This window comes from Camelina sativa, chromosome 8, assembly GCF_000633955.1.
Source record: "Camelina sativa cultivar DH55 chromosome 8, Cs, whole genome shotgun sequence".
Taxonomy (NCBI): Eukaryota; Viridiplantae; Streptophyta; class Magnoliopsida; order Brassicales; family Brassicaceae; genus Camelina; species Camelina sativa.
In genome coordinates this window covers 18,576,046-18,595,176 of record NC_025692.1, presented here as the reverse complement: position 1 = coordinate 18,595,176, position 19,131 = coordinate 18,576,046, and the positions used below count along the sequence as shown (strand labels likewise).

Sequence of the window (19,131 nt, the reverse complement as noted above, 5' to 3'; positions counted from 1 at the left end):
TGTATAAATGGGGAGAGATTTCTCCATTGTAAGTCATCGATTATTGAATACAATTATTCAGTTCTCTTCTTGTTCTTAGCAATCTAAACCCTAATTATTCGAGATCAATCCCCTTTCTTCTAATTTCAAAGCTTAGATCGGTTTTCTAGAGAGATTACTTTACTGAATTTGTTTTCCCCCATAAACAAATTCATTGTGGAAACCTAGTTTCTACATTATTCTATCAGATGACAGAAAAAAAAAGTAACTTCAGAATCAGGGTTGTTGAAGAAAATTTAGGTAATGATTGAAATATTATAATAGTATATTTTTCAATGTGCTGAATGATGTGATAAATCCCTGACAGACGATGATAGGAAGAGAGACTTGAGTTTCCTAGCTAACATTTTTGAATTGATATATGCTCTCTGCTTCATATGGATCAATAATATAAATATATGGTCCCTTCTTATCAGACTTTTTAGTTTAGCTTCTCAAAGTGAAATTTAATGCCATGTATTTTTTGTGTTGTGTACGACTTGACACTTATGTAACCCCAACTTAGAGTTGTTGAAGTTTTACAAGTTGTTTTCTATAAACTTATAGCAATAAACATGTGCAAGTTGTTAAACCAATAACATTAAAGAGACCAAAGTAAAAGCCAAAAGAAAAGAGAAACAATCGAGAACCTAGGACTAGTTAGCTTAATTTCAAAGGGTTTGTTTTGTATGGGGTAAAACTTTGAAAGAAGCACTAATACAAGGAGTTATAAGTAAAACAAGTAGCTACGATAGACCCAACACAGATGATCAAAGAAGGAAGCAGAGTAACATTCAAAAGCATACTCTGTCCCAAGAAACCAGCCAAAGTGATCGTCGCATCAGCTATCACACGTGCGATCGTGCCAGCTTCCGTCGACAATAATCCACCGTTGTAAGTCCCACGTGACAGCCTCGATGACATCACTCTCGATAGTAACGATAAGTTCACACCTGTAAAAGCCAAAAAACATGTTTTCAAATGGGATAGATGGATCTTTTACCTTCAAGAACGCAACAAGTTCATAAATGTTATGATCTTAAAAAACGATTTCGGGTTAAAACGCAGCTAAAGTCATGTTTTAGGGGTACATGTATCAATCTTTTTACCTTCAAGAACTTCAGCAGAAACAAACATGATGAATCCTGAGATAACGTATTGTGGCACAGTGTAAGGGATTACTACATGGAAGCTCAGAAGTATTCCAACACAGACCATAATCTCTGACGCCAACAGAATTTGCCTGTAATAATAAATTCACATTTTCAGGTAACATACAAGGAAAATAATCAAGAAAATAAAATATGCATGGATCTTTACCGATCTTCGAACATGTTGCTGATATAGCTTCCAACAATGAGGTTAACCGGTAGAACCGTTAAACCGAGACAGAACAAGAAGATGGAAACAGAACTCATGGACCAACCGAAGTAGTATGTTGTAACAACACTTGATTCTGATAGTAGTATCTCCATCGCATACTTAAGCATGAAGTATATCAACAATTGAACCTAAAAGCAATAAAAAGTTTTCATCTTTCACCTCTTTTGTAAATTGACTTTTTGTAAGAAAATAAATTTTTAAGTTTTTGTTACCTTTACTGAAGGAGTGAGTAGTTTGTAAGCAGCTACAATGGAGTTAGCAGGTTTACGCGAATCCTCAGAAGATTCTTCGCTTCCGTCTCCATCGTCTTCTTCATCATGTTCTGTTTCTTCAGATGCAAGCAACAGCGGCTTTTTAAGACCTTTCTCCATATTTCCATCTTGATCAGCTTCACCACAAAATATTTACTCTAATCAGTTAAGAGTATAGAAAGAAAAAGAAAAAAAGCAGACATGGTTCACTTCAATTCCATACCGGAATTAGACTCTTGTGAAGTATGAATCTCTTCAGGCTCACGTGCGGGTTCCCGAAACGAAATAGCTAACCAGACTAAGTACAATAGCCAAGCAACAGCCATAACCCAACCAGGTAATGTATCCTGGTTAAACGTAAGACTTTTGATCTTGAAATCAGTTTGCAACAAACCAGCAAGAGCAGGACCACAAGCCATTCCTAGAGCACTTGCACTAACAAAACCTGCTGAAGCCTGCATTCGGATTTTCAAAGGCACACAGTCGCTTATATATCTCCTGTTCACAGCTCTCGCGGAACCAAATCTACAAACGTATAAAATATGATAGTCAAGCCTATGTCTCATGAAAACAAAATGTATAACACAAAGTCTAAAACGAGACTTACCCACAGAAAAGTCGGCCAATCAAGAGAAGTGCTAATGAATTGAAGTCATAAGCTAAAGCATATAAGAGGTTCCCAAAGAAAAGAACTATACTACTAAAAATAAGCGGTTTGAAGTAAGATTTATTGGACCAGGCGCTGAAGTAAACCGAAGAGAAGAGCTGAGCAACTGCCATCGCACCAATCACAACACCACAAACNGGATCTTTACCGATCTTCGAACATGTTGCTGATATAGCTTCCAACAATGAGGTTAACCGGTAGAACCGTTAAACCGAGACAGAACAAGAAGATGGAAACAGAACTCATGGACCAACCGAAGTAGTATGTTGTAACAACACTTGATTCTGATAGTAGTATCTCCATCGCATACTTAAGCATGAAGTATATCAACAATTGAACCTAAAAGCAATAAAAAGTTTTCATCTTTCACCTCTTTTGTAAATTGACTTTTTGTAAGAAAATAAATTTTTAAGTTTTTGTTACCTTTACTGAAGGAGTGAGTAGTTTGTAAGCAGCTACAATGGAGTTAGCAGGTTTACGCGAATCCTCAGAAGATTCTTCGCTTCCGTCTCCATCGTCTTCTTCATCATGTTCTGTTTCTTCAGATGCAAGCAACAGCGGCTTTTTAAGACCTTTCTCCATATTTCCATCTTGATCAGCTTCACCACAAAATATTTACTCTAATCAGTTAAGAGTATAGAAAGAAAAAGAAAAAAAGCAGACATGGTTCACTTCAATTCCATACCGGAATTAGACTCTTGTGAAGTATGAATCTCTTCAGGCTCACGTGCGGGTTCCCGAAACGAAATAGCTAACCAGACTAAGTACAATAGCCAAGCAACAGCCATAACCCAACCAGGTAATGTATCCTGGTTAAACGTAAGACTTTTGATCTTGAAATCAGTTTGCAACAAACCAGCAAGAGCAGGACCACAAGCCATTCCTAGAGCACTTGCACTAACAAAACCTGCTGAAGCCTGCATTCGGATTTTCAAAGGCACACAGTCGCTTATATATCTCCTGTTCACAGCTCTCGCGGAACCAAATCTACAAACGTATAAAATATGATAGTCAAGCCTATGTCTCATGAAAACAAAATGTATAACACAAAGTCTAAAACGAGACTTACCCACAGAAAAGTCGGCCAATCAAGAGAAGTGCTAATGAATTGAAGTCATAAGCTAAAGCATATAAGAGGTTCCCAAAGAAAAGAACTATACTACTAAAAATAAGCGGTTTGAAGTAAGATTTATTGGACCAGGCGCTGAAGTAAACCGAAGAGAAGAGCTGAGCAACTGCCATCGCACCAATCACAACACCACAAACTGTTGCTGCTGCTCCAAGGCTCATGGAGTAATCATCTGCTGTAGGAACAATGATATATGTATTGACCATATAAAGAAACGTGTTCCCCAAGTTTAGCATGAGAGACATGAAGTGGTATCTCCCTTCTTCTTGATCCGCTTGCTCGTCTTGGGGAATCAGTAGGTCTTCGTCTTGCATGATTAGAGCATGTTGAGCCATGAAATTAAGGAAGTTTGTTGAATTTGTTAGCCTGTCCACCGCATTCTTAATTGAATCTACCACAGGATCCTGAAACTAAACCACTTTTAGATTCCGCAAAGGCAAAACTTAGTGATGTACATATGTCACAAGAAACAAAACCTGAGGAAGAACAACAGGATGGTCATAAATGGATAAGTAGCTTCCTTCATTGTATTGTAGCTCATGAAGGTTGCGCGAAATGGCTCCAACAACAGCTCCAAGACCCTAATAGAATTCGATAAAACCGAACCATTAAGCTTATTATAGCACTGGCTCATTAATCTAAGTGAGGTTCTAAGACTTTACCACATGTTTAAACACTTGCTGAAGTTGAGAGTAAGGATGATCAGCGCGAGTCTTGACATAATAGTTTGTGAATCTATAACCAAATCTTTTATCGAACTTCTTAAGTATCTTGCGGATACCAATAGCATTCATATCGATGAATAACAAAAGCTTGAGAAGATCTTGTCCCACGGATCTATAAGCCTCTCTTAACTTAGATATCTGAGATATGTCAGGCTCATCTTGAAGTGCATCATGCCATTCCCTTAGTTTCTGTAACCTACTTGAAAGCAAACCTTGTTGCTTCAACATGAAAAGAGCGATCTTCTCGATCTGCATGCAAGCGTGAATGGATTGTGTGTTGTAAAGTTTGATGCATTACTTAGTTATATAAAACCGCGAAATTTTGGTGAAGGAAAACAAAGAAAAACCTGATGATCCAACATTCTTGAGAAATCTTTTAGACATTGGCGGCGATCTAGACTTCCTACTTGGATTTGTTGACCATATTGCTTCACTTTCTTCTTCATCAATTTGTAATTGATGTAATATCTAAAGAGTAATCGAAAAAAAAAAACAAGTATACATGATTCACATTGCTATAAATTTGCAAAAATAAATAAAATCTTGAATATTGTAGAAACATACTCTTGCCATTCTTCTATGCTACGTTCCTTGAGCTTTTTTCCAAAGGCGACCATTTTCTACAACAAACACAAGAATCAGAGACAACGAGCAACCAAAATTATCCCCAAAAAAAAAGAAAAAAGAAAGATTAGTTACATTAGACTAAACTTGATATACAAGTCTATGTACTACTACAAGGTTTCTTTGTTTACAAATGTATCAATGAATTTTGTAGACCTTAAATTTCTTTAGTCAAAAAAGTTATTAATTTGATTGACGAGTGAGTCAACCATGTTGCTTTTTTTTTCCTACTAAAAGAGTCAACTTAGAATCTAAATGTATAAAATCTAAAAGTATGGTACCTTTAGACGTTCTCGTTCTTCTCCGTATTTGTGGTCAATTTAGATTCTGAGAAAACAGAGAGAAATTAATGAGAGTTATAGTTTTCCATTGAATTATACAGCTCAAAGATCAAACTTTTAAAGTAAACATCATATATAATACACGTGATAAGTGATTGCATCACTTTACAAACATGTTTTTATAAGAATCCCAACTTGGAATCTTCCATTTTCTTCAAAACAGATTCGAGGGATACAAACCAACAAGCAATAATTAATAACAAAGCAAATAGAAGAAGCCATATATATAAAATATAAATACAAACACCTAACCTAATGACCTATTAATATTCCTTCGTGCTCTCCGGCAACCAACCAAATGTGTGAAAATACTGAAATTAAAATGCAAATTGCAACAAAGAGCATTTATGTTTACCAGCTTTATTATATCTAGGGAGTAGGGTGATTTAAACAAGTTGTTAAGAAATCCGATTTCCAGAGATTGTGTAATCTTCAAAAGGATTAGTGCAAAACTCCTCAAAAGTTGAATATGAAAAGCCGAGAGAGAGAGAGAGAGAGAGAGAACCTCAGATTTTATTTGTTGTTTAATTATGAATGAGGCTGAAATTTCGGGGGGTTCTTTTTTCTTCTTTCTTTCAATCCGATTTGCACCAAGAAAACAAAAAATTGAGATGAAAGAAGAGGAGAAAATAGAATAGTATTAGTGGCTGTGACAAGCTCTTTGGGATATATAGCAGTATATTTTGGAACATATATAGCATGTTCCTTTTCCATTGATGTGTCTTTCTATATCGCCAGGATTTTCACAAGACCCGGTGCAGTTTTTACCCTTTTTGGTTAAATACAGTCCTCTCTTATCCTCAGTAATAAAAATCAAATCTCTGAAAACAAATATGTATCCTTGACCAAAAAAAACAAAAAAGAGCAAGGATACATATGTTCGTTTTGAGTAATAAACTATCCTGATCTAGTAACTTTTGTCATTGATCATATTCTTTGGAACAGGCTTGCAAGTCTCAGAGTCAAAGATGGTCTACGAGTTTGATTTGGTACTAGAAATTCTTAACTTTTGGATCGGCCTTGGGTTTTCTTATAGTATTGATTTTTTTTTTTTTTGCCTCTATAGCATAAAACTGCATTCATTGTGCAAATATTTTTTTTGGTTAAATAAAATTTACATTATAAGAAAAAAAATTCTATGGCAGATCGATTTTTCGATCACACGAATGAGGAAAAATGCTGGACATAGTTTTTCTCTTGGAAGTCGTATCTGCTAAATAATAACTGTAATTACTATTAGTAGAGCACCGTCCAAAACTTCCAACTAGTGATGAGCACACACAACCACTAACCCCAATGCCGAAAGAACAGTCTCTAATTATAAAAGAAAACAAGAAACGTGGCAAAGTAACATGCTCATCACTTGATCAGTTTGGTTACGTATAGGCTTTTTATTTATTTAATTACAATATAAGAAAGTATAGATAACCGATTTGATTAATTATATCCTTTATACTATAAATCACAAATCACTTTAAATCTTGCCACATCAGAAGTTTTTTAAATTAAAACAAAAAAACATTTATCACACAACTGAAAAAAACGCTTGGCAAAAAAAAAAAAAAAAAAAAAAAAAAAAAAGACATAATCAAAAGCTGTCAGTCTTGAGCATCATGAAAGAACCTGAGCTTATGTTTGATCAGGTATATAAGACCCTCTTTGGTGATGGTCCTGCAGGAAAGAAGTGTCTGCCCAGATATTCTTCTACTTCATCATTGAGGATTTTGTCTTTTATTGGGGTCATCGGATCTTGCATTCAAAATGGCTGTACAAGAATGTGCACAGTGTGCATCATGAGTAAGTTTCCACTGTTCACCATCTGTTTTTAATGTCAATGCTTGGCAATATTAGCTTAGATGAATTTCTAAAAAGCAACCATTTAATGATATCCCAGATATGCCACACCATTTGGTTTGACATCAGAATATGCTCACCCTGCTGAGATTCTATTCCTGGGTTTTGCTACCATAATCGGTCCAGCTCTCACCNCTCAGTTGGAAGATCCTAATTGTTGATGAGGGGAATTGAGATACCAAAAACAAAATTAGATAACATAGCTCATATACTGGTACTATCTTCACCTTTACGATTTTTTTATTCATGTAAATATTATAACAAAATTCATTGTTATTAATTTGATGTTACTAATTTGATGATTGTTATTTTTCCACATTTATCTAACTATCATTTTTACGATATTTTTACGATGTTTTCGGTTAAGGGGAGTGCCAGTGGGCTAAGTAAAGATCAACAGCAAGTGTGTTTATGGTTATTCTTTTATCATATTTCTTTTTTTTTTTTTTGCTTTTCTAATGTTAATACAACTCTGTCATGTTTAAATTTCCACGATCAAATTGAATTTCCTACTTTTAAATGCTTAATGTTTATATATTTGCTAAGTTTTCGCATATACAAAGTATTGAGCATGTATTGTGAACATGAAACGAAGGTGTATTATTTTTGGACTGGATAATTTTGCCCAAAACCAAATACGTGCCCAAAACTCTATTAGGTTACATTTTGGACTGTGTAGTTTTGAGACCCATCTCATAATTGAAATAATATTTTCTTCCAAATTAATAAGTATTCATATATGTTATTTGATCACAAATAATAATTCCGTGTCTATGCACGGGACAAATACTAGTATGTTATAATCACCGATAATAAGCATTCGTCTAAGTTATAGGACTAGCTAGTTATAGGATCTAACAATATCAACATATTATTAATCTGACGTTTCCGCGATTCGAATATCGGTGGTAACAAAAACACTAACTAGTGAGTGATCCATCATCATGTGATGAAAACGATATCAAAAGTAAGCCAAGTCATTACGTTCTTCGTTTGGACAATGCACCCACGTGGGGTTAGAAAGTTAGAACATAGAAGATAGCTTCGTATATGACTTTTAAAACTCGTAAGACTTTTGTTTTCTTTTCTAAGTCTAATCATGTATAAAGTTCCCTTAAAAATTGAAGTTACAGCTATAACCAAGAATAAAATTCATAATATGCTTGACAATAAAATCACAATTATCACAAAAATTAGGATTTCTGCTCCAGGCCTTAATTTTAATCCAAATATGTTGATGGATTCATTACTTGATTTTTTAAAAACAGTATTATATGATATACAACATTAACATTTGACTCAAAATTTCAAATGGTATAGAAAATGAGAAATAGTCAAATATCAGAAAAAGATGTTGACTTAAAAAGAAATCAAAAACCGAAAGTTAGAAGAGAAGAAAATACTGTAATACTACTACTATGTTGTTAGTTGGATGGGGTTAATTAATGAGCAGCTAAGTTAATGTGCACAGCCCAAAGACATTGCATGTGTTTTGATTGAGTGCATCAATTTTTTTGCAACTTACATACCTAACGCTTCCATCTATCTCCTTGACTCATAACATACTCACCTTAACGTGTTACTTTCTTACACCTCTTTGTGGTATAAGTTTTGACACATGCTTTGATCTATCTTTCTCTCACAATTCGCAAAGAATGATCTCAGTTTTGTGTGTCTCTTGTTGTTTTCGTCAGCATACAAGTCATTTTTCTTTGAATAAAATGTAAAATTTATTCGAATTTTTTTTTTTTTTACATAAAAATGCAGCATGTGAAGATAAATTTTATGAGCTGAAAAAATTGATTTAAGTTAAAAACAGTAGTGCTTTGGGGATGATCTCCTTCATCTTGATGCTAGCCAGACCATCGTACGACCGCTGGCCTGTGTGGAGAGCAAACGATTCCTAACTTGTCTATCAAGTTGTTTGATGAGCAGATTTGATGGAGTCGAGGGTTCACCATGACGTCTATTATTCCGACTCTTTCCACAAGAGATGGAACACATATCTTAGTAAGAACAGAGTATCAAGTCATTTATTATTATTATTATTACCAACAACAGCATAGTACATTGAAAACCAAATATAACCAACATAGTAGAACCTTTTATTTTGTTTTTATAAAAATACAATAATAAATAAAATCACCAAGTCAGCAAACCAATCATATTATGACACGTATCAATTAAAAATATATAAGAAATACAATACAATAAGAAACTATAATAATATATAGATTATTACATTGCTTCGATAACAAGTTGTACAAAATTGCACACGCAAATCATATTATCCTGTAATGAAAAAAAGAAAAAAAAAGATTCGGACATTTTGAAGGTAGCAAAAATGGAATTATTCGTTGATTCCCTCCCTTACTTACTTCAATTATTAATATTTGTTTAATTATTTATTAATTAATTTATTTTATATCACTTTTTTGGTTTTTTTTTTTTTTTAAAAAGAGCTTCAGACGAAAATGGCGATCAATTTGGTAACCGCCTCTTTCATTATTTCCTCTTCTCTCTCTCTCTCTCTGAAAAAAAAAAAAAAAAAAAAAAGCAGAGATTTTTCAACAAATTGCACTATAAAAACACGAGCCACGTGATTCGTTTCTACGCCTTTCTTCTTGACTCATCATTCATCATCTAATATATAGATCAATTGATTGGATTCATTCTGTGTTTCTCAAATTAGGGTTCTTCTCAAATTTGGGGCTAAATCAAAAAAAAAAAAAGAAGAGAAGAAGCTAAAGCAGCAGCACCACCACATTGATTTTGACCTTATTCAAATCGGAGATTTCGATTTTTTTTTCTTTGATTAAGCTCGCATACGAGGTTTTCTTAAGACCGAGATTTACCTCCGCTGCTAAAGGTATGATTTTTATCGATTAGTTAATAAAATAAAAAAACTAGTCTTTTAGGTTTTTTTTCTTTGAAATTGGATGTGTTTGCATGTTACTGCTTTTAAATGTTTCTTTTTGTAAAATTTTAAATTTCAAGATTCATCTATCTAATGATGATTTATGATTTTTTTTTTTTTTCTGTTTCTTTTCCCGTTTTTGGGAGTCTGCAACATAAAAGAGTCAGAGATAAGTATGTTGCTTATTTGGGTTACGTTCAAGTGTTTTTTTATTTTTATTTTTATAACCATTTTCTTTTGATCATATGAGTTGGTATATACTTCAGGGTCGTTGACATATACAAGAATGATGAGGAGACTTGTGTTTTTTCTTTTTGGTTATGAAATTTGTATTGCTTTATGTTTGTTTTGGCTTTTTAGTTTGATGGGTGTTGTACAATGGCTAGTTCTAGTATCAGTGATGAGGTATTTGTAATTTGATGCATCAAAAAAATAGTTCATGGATACGGTTACAGCACTTGATCACACTGTGCTGACTCTCTTTTTTCTTGTCTCCTTAGGCACAAGGTTTTGTCTGCTGAACTAGAAACTGGAAGCTCAGAGTTGTATTCATTAACCATTCCTAGCCGTGTGAAGATTTTAAGCTGTCATCAAGAAATTTAAGGACGGAGCTTCTACGAATTAAGTGCGATGGTCTCTGACAGGCATTCTGCTCGTTTATATAATTCCCTCCCAATGGAGAGGGTCAGAACGATTCTAACACATACTTACCCTTATCCGCATGAGCATTCACGTCATGCTATCATCGCTGTATTTTTTGGTTGCCTATTCTTTATTTCTTCGGATAACATGCACACCCTCATTGAAAAGTTTTCCCTCAAGTGGTGGTCCATGTATGCATGTTTGCTCGGATTTTTCTACTTCTTTTCTTCTCCATTTATCCAGAAGACCATCAGACCAAATTATTCAAACTTCAGTCGGTGGTAAGCAACTGTTAATTCAATCTTCTGAAAAATATCAATTTTCACTCTTTGAAATTTCATAATTCTTTTGGTTTTTTTTTTGGGTGTAGGTACATTGCCTGGATTTTAGTTGCAGCTTTGTATCATCTTCCTAATTTTCAGTCAATGGGTTTGGATTTGAGGATGAATTTGTCCTTGTTTCTAACAATTTACATATCATCCATACTCTTCCTTGTTGTCTTTCACATCATATTTCTTGGCCTTTGGTATGTTGGTCTTGTTTCTCGCGTGGCTGGAAGACGCCCAGAGATCTTAACCATTCTTCAAAACTGCGCTGTAAGCTCACCATTGCCAGCGTTGCACATTAAAGCGCACTTATGTGCTTTAAACATTGTCTTTCCTATGAAAATGATCGTCTTCATGTCTTTCGGCTTGTGCAGGTTCTTAGCATGGCCTGCTGTATATTTTACAGTCATTGTGGTAATCGAGCTATTTTGAGGCAAAAACCACATGGAAGACAGTATTCTAGCTGGTTTTCGTTCTGGAAAAAGGAACATAGGAACAATACCTGGCTTGCAAAATTCATTCGTATGAATGAGCTGAAAGACCAAGTGTGTTCGTCATGGTTTGCTCCTGTTGGATCTGCAAGTGATTATCCACTATTATCCAAATGGTTCATTTACGGGGAGGTATCTCTTCTTTAAACTGTTCTAATGAATTGTGAATATGTTTTATTTGTTCACCCTTTAATAATCCTATTCATACCTTGTTATTTGCAGATTGCATGCAACGGATCATGTCCTGATTCATCTGACGAAATTTCTCCTATATACTCCTTGTGGGCCACATTTATTGGTCTTTACATTGCCAATTATGTAGTGGAGAGATCAACAGGGTAAGTAGCGTCTATGTTACTAAGACATGTCAAATTAATATGTGCAATTGAGTATCAACAGTACATTCATATGAACAGCGTTGGTCTTACACTCAAAGGGCATGTTTAATCTTAGAGTTTTAATATACTGTTTAGGTGGGCTCTGACACACCCTTTATCAGTCGACAAGTATGAGAAGCTGAAGAATCAGCAATTGAGACCTGATTTCTTAGATATGGTTCCTTGGTATTCAGGGTACGTCAATGCTAAACTAAAATTTTCCCTTTATGCTTACTATTTTTTAATGTGGCAAGTAAAAAAGGAAGGCAGGACACTTTACCAGGTGCTGACCTATCTCATTATATGTTTCAGAACATCGGCTGATTTGTTTAAAACTGTGTTTGACCTCCTCGTGTCAGTCACGGTATTTGTTGGCCGCTTTGACATGCGGATGCTGCAGGTAGACCTTTTATACTTATGATATGATATTCTCAGGTCATTCCTCTCTTCGCAGATAGACATTTGAGATAATTGAATTTAACTTTTGTTGCTTTTTTCCTTTGTGCCAAATCTTTAGGCTGCAATGACCAAATCTGATGATGCAACTGGTAGAAAGGAACTTTTGTATGATCACCTTGCTGATAAGAATGATTTTTGGTTTGATTTCATGGCGGATACTGGTGATGGGGGAAATTCATCATATAGTGTTGCGAAACTTCTTGCTCAGCCTTCTCTTAAAGTTCCAGTGGCTGATGATTTCCTATCTCTTCCACGGGGCAATGTACTGCTAATTGGAGGAGATCTTGCGTAAGTGCTTTACTTATTATTTGTATATATTTACATATTCCCAAGCTTTTGTCAAATCTAACCATGGATGTTTTTCTCCAGATACCCAAATCCGTCATCTTTTACATATGAAAAACGTCTCTTCTGTCCTTTTGAGTATGCGCTGCAGCCACCGCGTTGGTATAAAAATGACTCTATTGCTGTTGACAAGCCTGAATTGCCCGATGGAGTGTCGGATCTTAAGAGTTATGAAGGTCCACAATGTTTTCTAATCCCTGGAAACCATGGTGAGTTTCAGGTCTCAGCTTCGTTTATTTTTCAAATATGTTGTTTCACTTACCTGCATGCATACTCGGTTTCTTCTTTCATCTCTAACTGTAGGGTTATTTGTTTATATTTCGTAGACTGGTTTGACGGACTCAATACTTTCATGAGGTATATATGCCATAAGAGTTGGTTAGGCGGCTGGTTAATGCCTCAGAAGAAAAGCTATTTTGCCCTGCAGCTACCTAAGGGATGGTGGGTGTTTGGTTTGGATCTTGCACTTCATGGTGATATTGATGTCGACCAATTCAAATTCTTTTCCGAATTGGTGAAGGGCAAGGTAGTTTTTGTACCACTTTTCTTTTCCATCCTTTATATAGGATTTGTAGATGTAATGTAAATATTTTTGTCACCTAGTCATAGTTCTACCATTAACTGGCTAACCACCTACTCTATACTGTATTACTCTGGTATAGATTTGTGGTGCCATTTTTTTTCTGAAATGCTCCTAACAAGTGGATTAGGCTATAGTTTAGTAGCTTCATCTTTTCGTATTACTCAACTTTCATTTTGTTGCTTTAATAAAATTAATATTTTCTCGTTCAGGTTGGTGAGAATGATGCCCTGATCATCATCACGCATGAACCAAACTGGCTTCTTGATTGGTACTGGAGCGGCGATACAGGGAAGAACGTGAGACATCTGATATGCGACGTTTTGAAATACAGGTGCAAACTTAGAATGGCAGGGGATTTGCATCACTATATGCGACATTCATGTAATCAGTCAGATGGACCTGCCCATGTCCAACATCTTCTTGTTAATGGCTGTGGAGGAGCTTTTCTGCATCCCACCCATGTGTTCAGCAATTTTTCAAAGTTCTATGGGGCTTCTTATGGAAGTAAGGTTGCCTACCCCTCTTTTGAGGATTCAAGCAAAGTAAGTTTCCTCTCACAAACTTGCCTTGTTTATAACTTTTCATAGCATTCAGATATTAAATGGTGTTTTCGGCCGTTTGCAGATTGCTTTGGGAAATATTTTGAAATTCCGGAAAAAGAACTGGCAGTTTGATTTTATTGGTGGTATTATATACTTTATCTTGGTCTTTTCATTGTTCCCTCAGGTGCGTATTAAGCTTTTCTTATCTAAAGATTGCACAACATGCAGTAATAGATTGGGAAGCTGAGATTGATGTTTTGTATGCTATAGCAGTTCTTTTTGTTTCCTGAGTTTTGCATATACGTAGATTTGCTTTTTCCTTGAGAACCATCATATAGGCTCACTTCTCACAAGAAAACTGCAATCTTATTCCTTCTTGTTTCTCGTTTATTTCAGTGTAAGCTAGCTCACGTCTTACGAGGTGATTCGTTTTCTGGTCACCTTGAGAGTTTCTTAGGCACTGTTTGGAACGCCTTTGCGTATGTGATGGAACAATCTTATGTGTCTTTTACCGGTGTCTTGATGTTGCTGATAACTGCAATCGCATTTGTCCCCTCAAAAATATCTCGGAAGAAACGGGTTGTAATTGGAGTTCTTCATGTTGCAGCACACCTGATGGCAGCTCTGATTCTCATGTTGATGTTGGAACTGGGCATAGAAATCTGTATTCAACATAATCTCCTTGCAAATTCTGGTCAGTTTTCATTCCACATGGTTTTCATACCAAAGTGCATAATTTTATTGTATACTGAACAACCATCTTCACTCACTGGGTGAAATATTCTGTGATCAGCCTTGATTGATTTTGTGACTCCTACATTTTTGTACATTTTTGTTTACACAGGGTATCACACATTATATCAGTGGTATAAATCAGTGGAGAGTGAGCATTTCCCGGACCCTACTGGCCTTCGAGCCCGTATTGAACAATGGACGTTTGGCTTATATCCTGCTTGCATAAAGTATCTTATGTCAGCATTTGATGTTCCTGAGGTAAATAATGTACTGGGTTTTGTCTCTGTTTTGATAAACCAAAAATCCAATTTGAAAAAAAAAAAAACTGAGTGCTTTAACATCAGGTGATGGCGGTTACCCGGACCAACATTTGCAAAGACGGAATGGAATCACTTTCCAGAAGCGGAGCTGTTATCTATTATGCTTCTGTCTTCCTTTACTTTTGGGTCTTCTCAACTCCTGTCGTGTCTATGGTATTTGGAAGCTACTTGTATATCTGCATCAACTGGTTCCACATACACTTTGATGAAGCTTTCTCTTCACTCCGCATTGCGAATTACAAATCTTTCACCCGTTTCCACATCCTAGAAGATGGAGACATCGAAGTTTTCACGCTAGCAGTTGATAAGGTAAGAAAAAACTCTACTTATGACGGTTGCTACCTGACACTGCTGCTACTAATGAACCAAATGCGACTTCCAATCTTTATTGATATCTTAGTTGTTAACTGCATGGTTTAAGGAACTTTAACCAAAGATGTGTATATTGTATGAGTTTAGGTGCCAAAAGACTGGAAACTGGACAAAGATTGGGATTCNTTGATAAACCAAAAATCCAATTTGAAAAAAAAAAAAACTGAGTGCTTTAACATCAGGTGATGGCGGTTACCCGGACCAACATTTGCAAAGACGGAATGGAATCACTTTCCAGAAGCGGAGCTGTTATCTATTATGCTTCTGTCTTCCTTTACTTTTGGGTCTTCTCAACTCCTGTCGTGTCTATGGTATTTGGAAGCTACTTGTATATCTGCATCAACTGGTTCCACATACACTTTGATGAAGCTTTCTCTTCACTCCGCATTGCCAATTACAAATCTTTCACCCGTTTCCACATCCTAGAAGATGGAGACATCGAAGTTTTCACGCTAGCAGTTGATAAGGTAAGAAAAAACTCTACTTATGACGGTTGCTACCTGACACTGCTGCTACTAATGAACCAAATGCGACTTCCAATCTTTATTGATATCTTAGTTGTTAACTGTATGGTTTAAGGAACTTTAACCAAAGATGTGTATATTGTATGAGTTTAGGTGCCAAAAGACTGGAAACTGGACAAAGATTGGGATTCAGAGCCGAAGCAAAGCTTCAAGATGAGCTATGAGAGACAGTTTCCAAGTAAATGGTGTGCTCCAACAGCCCAACAAGACCCTGTTAATACCGTAAAGATAGTAGATCGTTTCACGATTCATAGATCAGAAAAACAAAATGGAGAATGCTAGATATGGATCAGTTAAGAACTGGTTTAACTGATCCTTTTGATTGTATTGCTCTCTTTGTATAAAATTAGAATGTAATGTAATGTAGCCTCTCTGCTTATTGTTTGAGATGAATGAAGTATGATAGAATATATGCCTATTGATTAATTTATAAATTCCAGTTTTCTTCATACTTGTATTAGTCAAACACACAAAGTTAAATCAGATAACTTCTTATAGAAAGAAATGATTTTTATTGTTTTTGGGTTTTAAAGTTACAAAGTAGATTGGCACAACATACTCTCTAAGTAGCTTTAGCTATCCCTCTCTCTCTCGCTCAACCATACAACAATTTTTGCCCTTAATCAAAGCCTTCTTAAAGAGCCTTCCTAATTTTACAAATCAAGGAAAAAATACAGGGAGAGGACAACTCATATAAGCTTTTAAAAGGTACAGTGAAGATATCAACCTTGTTAAGGGCATTTTATGAAGAAGGGGCGTATTCATGGATGGCCGTTGCTAATTTATCTCTAGCTTCTGCAGTCTTTGTCCGTATCAGAAAGGTTCTCGGCGTTACATTCTCGCTGGAGTCCTCCTGTTTGCAGGTAGACAAAATCAGAGAAACCACAAAACCAACATGAAAACACTAAAAAAGGAAGAAGCTTCAGCAGCTTTTTTACCGAGGAGTGAAATATTGCAACAAGGGCGTTCTTCTGTGGGCTCGTCTTGATTCCAGCATACAGTAGTGCATTCAGAAGCAGTTTACCAACCTGACAAGAAAAAATGGATTTATAATGTTGGAAATCTGTAGACCAATTTGAATGTGAAGTGTTGTCTACTGAATCATACATCATTTCGGACAAGGATTGTGGGTTTTGATTCTTTTGTCCCCTTGTCAACGCCTTCTTTGCATTTTATAGAGAGATTGCCAGTTCCTCTATCTTTCCAACCTTTATCTGCTGGGTCACTTGACTGCACAATATCATAGATACAAAGCTTACAACGTCAGCAAGAACAGAATATCAAGATAACTAAAGTAGAGAAAATAAACTACTTCACAAGCACTATGACACCTAAAGAGGTATAAAATTTAGGAAAGAATATTTTCATATTTAACCTTTATGGTCTCATACGTGATGATGTTATATCCTCGTTACGGTTATTAATATTACATCACTCAATATGTACAAATAACAGCAACTTATTATGAAACAATATACTGAGTGCTGCTACTGAAAAAGGGAGGGATATTGTAGAATAGCGGAAAATAACATCAAAGTTTAAGCCAAAAATATACCTTCACATAAAGTTTGCATTTGACTTCATGAACCACAGTAACACCCTCTTCTTTAGTCTTTTTGACAGATGGGCTGCTCGGTTGAGGTTGTTCATCTTCTGCCAAGTCAAAAGAATCCAACGTTTACAGGTCCATTATGCCTCAAGATTTGTTATAGATAATTTCCTCTAAATAAGTTGTAACTTCAGGATAGAAAACTATATCAAGATTGTGGTTTCAAAGAGATTTGAAGTCGTAAGTCCTAACATAACTTTTTCAAGAAAAAGGAACACAAAATTGGAAGATAACAATATACTGATCAACTTACCACCATCTGCATCATCTGCAGAATCCCGCTTTACTGCTATGGGCACTGGAGCTGCTAATACCAGCAAACAAGGAAAGGAGAGGTTAGGTCTCTGAAACTATTTTCCTAAATATAAAAAGCTGATCAACGACAAGTCCAATATTTTGCCAATGGAACAAGTAGAGATACCTCCAGATGAAAAAGGGTTTTGATTATTCGAAGATGAGAAAGGAGGTTGGCTAGTAGAGACTGCTCCCGCTTGACTGCTGGGAAATAGACTTGGTTGGCTGCTTTTAGCCGAACCAAACTGGCCACTAAAAGACCCAGTCTGGCTATTTGAGACTGTTCCTGCTTGACTGCTGGAAAATAGGCTTGGTTGGCTGCTTTTAGCCGAACCAAACTGGCCACTGCTAAAAAGACCAGTCTGGCTATTAGAGACTGCTCCTGCTTGACTGCTGGAAAACAGGCTTGGTTGGCTGCTTTTGGCCGAACCAAACTGGCCACTGCTAAAAGACCCAGTCTGGCTATTAGAGACTGCTCCTTCTTGACTGCTGGATAATAGGCTTGGTTGGCTGCTTTTGGCGACACCAAACTGGCCACTGCCAAAAGACCCAGTCTGGCTATTAAATGTTGAACCAAATTGACTGCTGGAGAATGCTCCAGGTTGGCTTGAAGACAAATTAGACTGACTACTTGAAAAATTGGAAGATGGATTGTTTGAGAAGAGCCCAGGCTGACTGTTTGAAGCAAATAGGCTATTATTCGAAACTGATTTAACATCGCTATTCTTGGCGTCAGCCACTATTTTCTTCTCTGCTCCACGAGATTCAGGGGATACATTCTCTCCCTGTCCCTTATTTTCTTTCAGCCAGTTGACAACATCCTTAAACTTTTCCTGCAGACATGAAGCAGAAAACTAATGAGCTAGTGTACTGAACAAAATATCTAGCACAAAACAAAGCAAGAGACTGGAAGAGTTAGCTATTCTATTTCATATAATGGACATCGAAACCAAAGACAAACTAGAAAATTAGCGTTCTGGATGAGTCGATCAAAACCATCCTAGGTTTTTTTCATAATGAGAAAAGGAGGCCTCTAAATTCAGGATAAACCAAGTACGTACACTGCTAAGCATTAAGACCAATTAGAGTATTTTAAATTCATGTCATTTAGAGTATTTACCAGAATGTTGGAAGCATGCGAAATGTAGTCATTCATCCCATCTTCCCAAAGTTCATCAGGATGATTCTTCAGCTGTAACTGCACCCAACTGTTTTCAAATTAAAGCATAAGCAATATCTTATTGAAGGTACAAACAAACCAAGTTAACTATATTAAATAACCCAACAAGCAGAGATATAATCTTTTCTAAAACACAACTGTTCACCTTACAAATTGGTTATTAAGAGCTCTCACATTCTTCCTAGCTAACTCAGCTCTCTGCTTATCCAATGATGCTGATGTTAATGAACTCTTCTGCATCGGTGCCACATTCTTCTGGATACCAAATAAGGTTCCTTCAATTGGTTTAGCATTCTTAAACTGCAAAAATTCAAAAAAAATAATTAAACTGCTCACTGATTCAATTCGATATCAAACTGCTCTAAAATTCAAAAACTAACTAAGTAATAGATCTAAAGCAAACACCTTTGAGCTAAATCATGG

General features: G+C 35.9%; 3 protein-coding genes across 6 annotated transcripts in view; 1 reads left to right on the top strand and 2 right to left on the bottom strand.

Annotated features, from left to right (window-relative positions):
• LOC104707475 (SPX domain-containing membrane protein At4g11810-like) lies at positions 633–5,796 on the bottom strand. Its single transcript, XM_019229193.1, has 12 exons — positions 5,644–5,796; positions 5,079–5,124; positions 4,738–4,793; positions 4,521–4,641; positions 4,111–4,422; positions 3,925–4,029; positions 3,389–3,852; positions 3,005–3,306; positions 2,743–2,918; positions 2,468–2,658; positions 1,128–1,261; positions 633–971 (listed from the first exon to the last, which is right to left on the bottom strand). The coding sequence occupies exons 3-12, from the start codon at positions 4,788–4,790 to the stop codon at positions 733–735; spliced, it is 2,097 nt and encodes a 698-aa protein (XP_019084738.1). The 5' UTR covers positions 4,791–4,793; positions 5,079–5,124; positions 5,644–5,796; the 3' UTR covers positions 633–732.
• On the top strand, positions 9,502–16,076 carry LOC104707474. The gene is made up of 16 exons (XM_010423832.2): positions 9,502–9,861; positions 10,410–10,832; positions 10,922–11,147; positions 11,252–11,500; positions 11,591–11,706; positions 11,842–11,940; positions 12,058–12,145; positions 12,263–12,492; positions 12,574–12,758; positions 12,876–13,075; positions 13,342–13,674; positions 13,757–13,858; positions 14,071–14,368; positions 14,519–14,667; positions 14,754–15,038; positions 15,719–16,076. Exons 2-16 carry the CDS (start codon positions 10,540–10,542, stop codon positions 15,905–15,907), a joined length of 3,042 nt encoding a protein of 1,013 aa, XP_010422134.1. The 5' UTR covers positions 9,502–9,861; positions 10,410–10,539; the 3' UTR covers positions 15,908–16,076.
• LOC104707473 overlaps positions 16,098–19,131 on the bottom strand; it is a 9,886-nt gene continuing 6,852 nt past the window's right edge. Inside the window, exons 2-9 of one of the 4 annotated variants that reach the window (XM_010423831.2) lie at positions 18,854–19,008; positions 18,649–18,736; positions 17,656–18,361; positions 17,488–17,541; positions 17,181–17,275; positions 16,733–16,855; positions 16,564–16,653; positions 16,098–16,478 (exon numbers count right to left, since the gene is read on the bottom strand). In XM_010423831.2, coding sequence (XP_010422133.1) covers positions 16,368–16,478; positions 16,564–16,653; positions 16,733–16,855; positions 17,181–17,275; positions 17,488–17,541; positions 17,656–18,361; positions 18,649–18,736; positions 18,854–19,008 — 1,422 coding nt within the window. In that variant the 3' untranslated portion in view covers positions 16,098–16,367. Of the gene's footprint in view, positions 16,479–16,563; positions 16,654–16,732; positions 16,856–17,180; positions 17,279–17,487; positions 17,542–17,655; positions 18,362–18,648; positions 18,737–18,853; positions 19,009–19,131 lie in introns of all 4 variants that reach the window. The other 3 variants (XM_019228536.1, XM_010423829.2, XM_010423830.2) reach the window with 3 other exon arrangements.

Bases quoted from the DNA above. Each gene is read 5' to 3' on its own strand.
- LOC104707475 (XM_019229193.1), bottom strand. From the start codon at position 4,790: ATGGTCGCCTTTGGAAAAAAGCTCAAGGAACGTAGCATAGAAGAATGG. The intron at 2,919-3,004 runs GTATGGAATTGA...TTTGTGGTGAAG, and splicing joins TTCACAAGAGTCTAATTCCG to CTGATCAAGATGGAAATATG. The intron at 2,659-2,742 runs GTAACAAAAACT...TATTGCTTTTAG, and splicing joins TACTCACTCCTTCAGTAAAG to GTTCAATTGTTGATATACTT.
- LOC104707474 (XM_010423832.2), top strand. From the start codon at position 10,540: ATGGTCTCTGACAGGCATTCTGCTCGTTTATATAATTCCCTCCCAATG. The intron at 12,493-12,573 runs GTAAGTGCTTTA...GTTTTTCTCCAG, and splicing joins CTAATTGGAGGAGATCTTGC to ATACCCAAATCCGTCATCTT. The intron at 13,076-13,341 runs GTAGTTTTTGTA...TTTCTCGTTCAG, and splicing joins CCGAATTGGTGAAGGGCAAG to GTTGGTGAGAATGATGCCCT.